At 54.0% G+C, this 7580-nt stretch overlaps 1 protein-coding gene across 1 annotated transcript in view; it reads left to right on the top strand.

Moving 5' to 3' along the window:
* TTC38 (tetratricopeptide repeat domain 38) overlaps positions 1–4572 on the top strand; it is a 27075-nt gene extending 22503 nt beyond the window's left edge. Inside the window, exons 11-14 of the mRNA XM_006866830.1 lie at positions 2247–2412; positions 2800–2959; positions 3111–3184; positions 4479–4572. Of these exons, the coding sequence (XP_006866892.1) occupies positions 2247–2412; positions 2800–2959; positions 3111–3184; positions 4479–4572 (494 nt within the window). The remainder of the gene's footprint in view (positions 1–2246; positions 2413–2799; positions 2960–3110; positions 3185–4478) is intronic.
* The last annotated feature ends 3008 nt before the right edge of the window (positions 4573–7580 follow it).

The following is a 7580-nucleotide window of genomic DNA, read 5'->3' as shown; positions in this document are numbered from 1 at the left end:
GACGAAGTTTGGTCATCTTGACCTCCAAGGAGCACTCTGGCTGCACTTCTTCCAAAATGGATCTATTGGTTCTTTTGTTGTTGTTGTTAAGTGCCATCGAGTCGGTTCTGACCCATAGTGACCCTGTATAGGGTTTCCTAGGAGCAGCTGCTGAGCTTGAACCTCCAACCTTGCAGTTCAGACGTTGGCGGTCTGGTGCATTAGCTCACCGCGCCACACCAGGACTCTTTAGTGGAGGTGAAATGTGTGTGGTCTTGCTCAGGGTTCCCAGAAGGTTCCTTCCTGGAGAAATGTGAAGACAGAGCACAAGTGGCATCTTGCCAGGCGGAGCTGAGGGACAGGTGTTCTGTGCAGTGAGCACAGGCTGACCAGAGACAGGGCCCAGCAGTCAGCAGCAGCCCATCCAGGGGATGAGGGAGGGAGCCGGATGTGGTGAAGGACCAGGAGGGGCTGGAGGAGGCAGAGCTGGGGTGTGTGTGTGTGTGTGTGTGTGTGTGTGTGTGTGTGTGTGCAGGACAGGCTCCCATCCAAGTGGGAGAAAGACCCCTCTGAGCAGCAGGAATGGAGCACAGGCTAGGCCTAGAGGTGGGGGACTTCCTAGGACCAGTTGAAACGAAAGCACGGAGCTGATGGGAGTTTGTGTCTCATTTGCCAACCCTCACCAGAACCCAAGGCAATGGGGAGGGACCCAGGCCTGCCAGCTGTGGAGGCAGAGAGCTTGAAACTGCCTGGGACTCTCTAGGTGCCTGCCTGAGCTTTCTAGTCTGGGCACCTCCCTGCAAGTACAAGGAAGGCTGGGGGAATCCCAGACCTGGGGGGTGGGGGGGGGTGTTGGTGGAAGAAAGGGCTGGTTTCCTCACCAGAGCAGTTGTCTGATTACCAGGTTGAGAAAGTAAGGCTAAGGACAGCCATGAAGGTGGCCTCAGGGAGAAGTGGGAAGATCAGGGAGGGGGAGGGAGGACATGGGTTGCTGAGTAACTTCCTTAGGGCCGTGAGAATTCAAAAGGGGTTTTGGGGTTTGTAGAAGGGACTGGGGACTTTACTATTATTGTAGGGTAAAAGATTTAACTACATCCAAAGAATTTGGCCTTTGTCATCCTTGGTTCCTGACCTGTAACACCCTGGAATTCCCCCAGTGGTTGGAGTGACTCTGAAGCCTCTAGACCACACCTGGAGTCCTGGGAGACGGGGCCTTCAAAAAGTTCTTGGGAAAAAAACGTCATTATCTGTGCATTCCATATTTTGCACAAAGTTTTGGAAACCCCTTGTTAAGTATAGTGATTTCTTGAGTTCTTTAAATTGTTCTAGTAGATTCTCAAACCCAAGGAAGTGATGGGAAGCAGTAGATCAGAAATGAGGGGGTATCTTGGGGGCCTCCGAGCTCACAGTTGGTAACCTGAGGCAACTGAGGGAACCTCTGAATTTATAGTCAGTAGAGCTCTGGTAGCGTAGTGGTTACTAATTGGGCTGTGGGCTGCAAGATCAGCAGTTCGAAACTACCAGCTGTTCCGCAGGAGAAAGATGAGGCTTTCTGCTCCTGTAAAGACATACAGCCTCGGAAACCCTGTACAGGGTCGCTATGAGTCAGAACTGACTCCATGGCACATAACAACAACAACAACAACAGGTCAGAATTGGGAGTCCTGGTATGGTGCTGTGGGCTAATGCGCCAGACTGCAAAGCCATTTGAACTGCAAGGTCAGCGGTTCAAGCTCACCAGCTGTTCCTTGGAAACCCTATGCAGGGTCACTATGGGTCGAAATCAACTCAATGGCACTTCACAACAACAAGGTCAGAATTGAGGGGACCCCTGGGCTGAGAACTGGCACCTTCAAGTGGTGGCAGAGAAATTTGTAGCTGGTGTCTGAGGTTTCCACCAGACTGGGTGGTCTGGAAGACTGTGTGTGCCCTTTCACTTGGGAGGTCCTGGGGTCAGGTTCAGGAGAAGGGGTCATATGTGCAGCCGTATGGGAACAGAGGAAAATGGACTGATCGTCAATCTCAGAGATTTCCTTCCTGGTGTCAGAAGAGTGAGGCTGGCTGGATTTCCCTACCAATAGTCTTCTGTTTCTTGATTTGCTGTTTCCCATAAGCACCAGTAGGGAGTCAGGAGACCACGGTATGGGGTGGCTGCACCTAGAGCAGGTCATCAGAGTGGACATGCAGGTGGAGGCAGCCGGAGATGGGGTGAGGGCAGGAGGTGCTCAGAGCCTAACACCGGGCCCGTTTCCTTCCAATGTCCTCAGGGGTGCCCGTGGGAAAGCGCTGGCAGGACGTCCTGCTGGTGACCCAGAAGCACAGCCGTGACCACATCCTGCTGTTCAATGATGCCCACTTCCTTATGGCCTCCTTGGGCGCACGGGACTCTCAAACCACAGAGGAGCTGTTAACCACACTGCAGGAGGCCAGCGAGTGCGTGGTGACGGGGGTCTTGGGGACAACTGCTCTGTTCTCCAATAGAGTTGGGGGCTAACCTGGGAGATACTCAGTGGACAGTGATGGTACCTGACCCATGGAACCACGCCCACCTGCCTGGTCTGCAGGTCACTGCCTCGCCCACTTCACTGATGACTAAACCCAGACCAGAGCAGGGGGCCCTGCCCAAGATTAGGGTGCAGCCCTGCTTTCCCCCTCTGTCACCTCGCCCCCTCAAAACACCCAATGTGTGTCCACTACCATGTGTCCAGTACTGTGTGTCCAGCACTGTACCAGGGACCTGTAGGAAACTGGCATGAGGTGGGGGGACAGAGGGCCAGGAGGTGGGCCACGAAGAGCTGAGGGCGGCCCTCACCTCGGCAGGTCACCAGAGGAGAACTGCCAACACCAGCTGGCCCGAGATGTGGGCCTTCCGCTGTGCCGGGCCCTGGTGGAGGCTGACATGGGGAATGCTGACCACGCCTTGGAACTACTGCTGCCTATCCGCTACCGGATCACCCAGATCGGAGGCAGCAATGCCCAGGTGAGCTCTGGTTTGGGTGCCCACTCTCTGCCCCACCCCACCCCTGTAAACTTGTGGTTAGGAGGGCACGGAGGCTGCACCTCATCTCCCTTGGGGCTCTCTTGTGCTCGCCCCACATGACAGAGCCTTGCTTGTCGAATTGGTGTTTCAGAGAGACGTCTTCAACCAGTTGCTGATTCACACAGCCCTGAACTGCACCTCAGATGCCCATAGGAATGTGGCACGGTGAGTTCCCCACCGAGGGACACCCCATTTCTCCTCATGACCTCCAGTCTACCGGCTGCCCAGCAGACTGAGTGGGTTCCTGATTTTGAGGGCTACACCATTTCTGGTTCTCCTTGTTAGCTCAGCCTGCCCCCTGCCCCCCCACAAGGCCAAGGACTCACCTCCAGCCCCACAGCCCGTCCCCCATCCTAGCCATGCTGAGTCCTCAGGCCCATGGACGTTGGCCTGGGACACTTCCTCCTGTTTCACTTAGGTGACATTCAGGGTCCCCTAGGCCTCAGCTCACCTTCTCCTGCTTGGGCCGGCACCTGGGAGGCCATGGTGAGCAGGTCTGTGGGGTTGGGGGTTCGTGTCTGGTGAAGGGCCTTGATTACTGACAAAAAGGTTGGTGTTTGGAAACCACTCATCGGCACATTGGCAGGAAGGCCTGGTGACTTTAAGTTAACCCTGACAGTCCCATGGAGCACAGTTCTCTGCACCCATGGGGTTGACTCAGTGGCCGCAGGCTTGGGGGTTTGTTTCTGTTTTGAACCTCTATCTTCTCTTTTTAAAACTCAGGGTTGGGTTGGTTTTTACCCACAGTCAGCTCGCACCCACCTTCTGTTTGGCCATCTGCTCTTTTCTCAGAATGGCCTTGGGCAGGGAGGAGGATGAGCTCTGAGTTCCTGACCCACAGAGGTCCCTGGGCAGACCCTGGGCAGACCGGGCACAGTGACACCCTCCCTTAGCCTAGAATTCTGCCACCCGCTGGACCACACGGTTCTCAGCTCTTGCTTTTAAAAGACTGTCAAGTTGCTCTCTCAGAAATGGATGTGTGGGCCACACTGTGGTATGTTCTGGAAAGTTTTCCTTCTCCTCTCTTACTACCTCCCCTCGCAGACCTACCTTCTCTCAGTTTTCCAGTCTCTGGACCTTTGTCCAGTCTGTTCCAGTCTGTTCCCTCTTCTCTCTCCTCAGTGAAGGGGCTTCTGCATGAATAGTGTCTTTTAGAAAGGTCAGCACAAGACTGGTCCGTATGAGGTAAAGGTTGAAGATGTCCCAAATGTCTCATTTTTCCAGAATGCTGTGCCAGCCTTCATCTCTGATAGCAGCTAGTACTCTCCCCTCAGTATTTTCTGTCACATCTACACGTCACTGTAATGTCTCACAGAACTCACCAGCCATCAAGGGAATGTCTCACTTGCTCTCTGGTCTGCCCTGTCCTCCAGCTTGGGCTGCCAGTGCCTGCCTTGGGGCTGAGGAGGTTCCTGTCTTCCAGAAGGTTCCCCAACAGAACCCATATCTGTTTCTGCAGGAGCCTTCTGATGGAACGTGACGCCTTGAAGCCCGGCTCACCCCTGACGGAGCGGCTCATCCGCAAGGCGGCTGCCCGTCACCTTATGCAGTAAATGGGCCTGGCCCGCTCTGCTTCCTCCAACAGAACCCCAGCGGCTTCCTGGGCTGGGAAGCATGGTGGTCTACTGGGGTGGGAGAGTTAGGAACCACCTAAAGCCCACCGGGCTGCCAGCAGTGAGCTTGATACCAAACAAAAATACCTGTGAACCTGCAGTTTTACAGAGTCTTCTTCCAGCCCATGTTCAGTGTGGGCTTGTTGTCTTGAGTATTGTAATGGGGGTCTCAGTGCTTGGTTTTTCCTCTGTCAGCTTTGGTTTTAATCCTGAGGATGCAACTTTCTAGGGTGGGAGGCTGGATTCAGGGGGCTGCTCTTTTGTGAATCAAATCTCTGTGATCCTTGTCTGTCATTAAATCGCAGCCTATTTAATAAAGTCTGCCTCCTGCTCATCTGGGGAAGGTATGGTTTCCTGGCTTGGTTGTGTTGATACCAGACTTCCTGTGAGGGAGGCCAGAGGGCATGTGAGTTGTTTTTTTTTTTTTTTCCCCAGTTCTTTCCATTGATACTGAAATTAGGAGGTGGGGTTCCTGGGAGGGATGAGGGGTCCTCCAATAATGAGGCCCACACACCACACTCAAGCCAGGTAAGTTCCTTGGATCAAAATGAATGAATGAATCGCACCCTAATTGCAGTCCAGGTGTGATGCTGTAGGATAAGCACCGGACTGCTAACCAAAAGGTGGGCAGTTCAAACCCACCAGCCGCTCCTGAGAAGCCCTATACAGAGTAACTGAGTTAGAATCAACTCGATGGTACTTAACCACAACACAATAACAAACTTCCTGGACGCCTTTGAGTGTTTTCTGTGTCGGGCCTGGGGATGGGTCCTGGAAAGGTACATTTCTCCTGAGCTTAGGGGTGGGATGGGGCAACGAGTCAAGAGAACAGGTCATTCTGTAGGATTTCGGGGTGCCTATCTCCTAAGCCATCCTGAGCTGTCCCCACCCCGACCTGCTCATACTCCATCGGCAGATCCTAGACGTCCCCTCTCCTGTTCAAAGTGAGGTGTGATGGGCCAGAGAAGCCCACCACTCCCCACTGCAGACTGGTGGCTGCCCCTGACACCTGCCCTAGGTGCTGACTTCAGGTCAGGGGTGGCACCCACATCCCCAGCTTGCCCCAGCCCGTAATCTGCACAGAGTAGCTGTCAGTGAAAGTTGGTGAATGGGCCAGACAAACATGAAGCCGACTCCTTTGTTGGGGAAGGAAGAAGCAGGTTTACAATGGCTGGGCCGCAGTCAGAGAGACGAGATTGGGGGAGAATGGCTGGGGGTGGTGGTCACAGGAGGAGATGGAGGGAATGGCTGGGCGGTGGTCACAGGGAAGAGATGGAGGGAATGGCTGGGCGGTGGTCACAGGGAAGAGATGGAGGAAATGGCTGGGTGGTGGTCATAGGGGGAGATGGGGGGGGATGGTTGGGCGGTGGTCACAGAGGAGATGGGGGGGATGGTTGGGCGGTGGTCACAGAAGAGATGGAGGGTGGGGTCCAAAGGTACAATTTCCTGATGACCTACTATGTGCCCAACATGATAAGGAGTGTGGTGAGTGGCTATGGGGACTCCTCCCAGGAGATACTATGGTGATCAGGATCGCACACCAGGGCCAGGGGCCTGGATCGTCCAAGCTCCTGCCGTAAGTGTCCTGTGGCATGTGACTTCGGGAAGCCTGGGCCGTGCAGAAGCGCTCTTGTGCCAAAGTGGACTGACAACTGCAAGGTTGGTGGTTTAAACCAATCAGCTGCTTCACAGGAGAAAACTGGGCTGTGGGCCTTCTTCAGGAAACCCCCGGGAGCAGTTCTGCTCTGTCCTAGAGGGTCGCTGACTCAGAACTTGAGGCAGTGGGTTGAGAGTTGTGTCGGGTAGAGTGGGCCTGGGAGATGTGGAGCCCCTCTGCTGGCTGTAGGAGGCCCTGGCCGGCTAACAGAAGCAGGGGTGAGCACCTAAGGGATGGACCTGAAGCTAGGACCACCTTGGACCTCCCAGTGCCCTGAGCCGATGACTTCTCACTGCACCAGCTGGAAGCTGATTTTTGTTTTGTTTTGTTTTTTATGCAAGTTCAATAGTCTCTTTTATTTTTAACTTTGAAAATGGTGTTCAAAAACAAAAATCAAAGAAGACCAGTTCCCACTTACAGAGGTACTTCCAGTGTTAAGCCTAAGTCTATTTCTTTCCTTTTTTTAATAAAAGTTTTTTATTGTGAATTAAGTGATAGTTTACATAGGAGAATATCGGTTTTACACTCATCCTATCGTATTTCGTTTCACTGCAATATGGAAGCTAACTTTCTGTATCGCTTTATGATCCTTACAGCTGGGATGCGCACCTGGTCTACCAACAACAACCTTCTCCAGTTAACCAGGATCAGAACCCAGGAGAGCCAGCCTCAGAGTTGAGGACCCAGTCAGGGGGCTCAGCACACCAGGCAGCAGCCTGGGGGGTGGTTTGAAGGCTGAAGAGGGAGCCCTACATAGAAAAGAGGGGCTAGGGACTTGGGGATGAGCCAGAAGAGGAACACAGTGTGGAGGGTAGGTTCCTACCGAGCTGTGTGACCGCCGCACTCACTCTCAAATTCCCTTGCCCTACACTGGGCTGAGCAAGCCTGGGGAGACGCAGCTCTGCCTGCCAGGAGCTCACAGTCTCATAGGAAGCTGGACTCGGGGCCAAGAGTGAAGTCATGGGGTGACCAGTGTGGATGGAGCAAAGTCAGAGAGGGCCCACCAGCCTGGGCCTGGGATGGCTGCCCTCAGCTGACTCACTGATATCTCACGGACATGTAGATCCATCTCCAGGGTGATAGTTCCTGCCTTCCTCGGAACGACCCTTCCCAGACGGTCTCTCAGTCCTAGGTAACTAGAGTGCTGTGTGGCCTTGGACAGAGCGCCTCATGCCCATGACCCATTAACATTGAGTCGATTCTGGCTCACAGGGACCCCATGTTACAGAAGTGCTCCAGAGGGCCTCCCCCCACCCCTCCGTCACTTTAACAGCAGCAGTTGACCAGACCT

The sequence above is a fragment of the Chrysochloris asiatica genome, unplaced genomic scaffold (assembly GCF_000296735.1).
Source record: "Chrysochloris asiatica unplaced genomic scaffold, ChrAsi1.0 scaffold00097, whole genome shotgun sequence".
NCBI classification, from domain to species: Eukaryota; Metazoa; Chordata; class Mammalia; order Afrosoricida; family Chrysochloridae; genus Chrysochloris; species Chrysochloris asiatica.
This window is presented reverse-complemented; position numbering and strand designations above follow the sequence as displayed.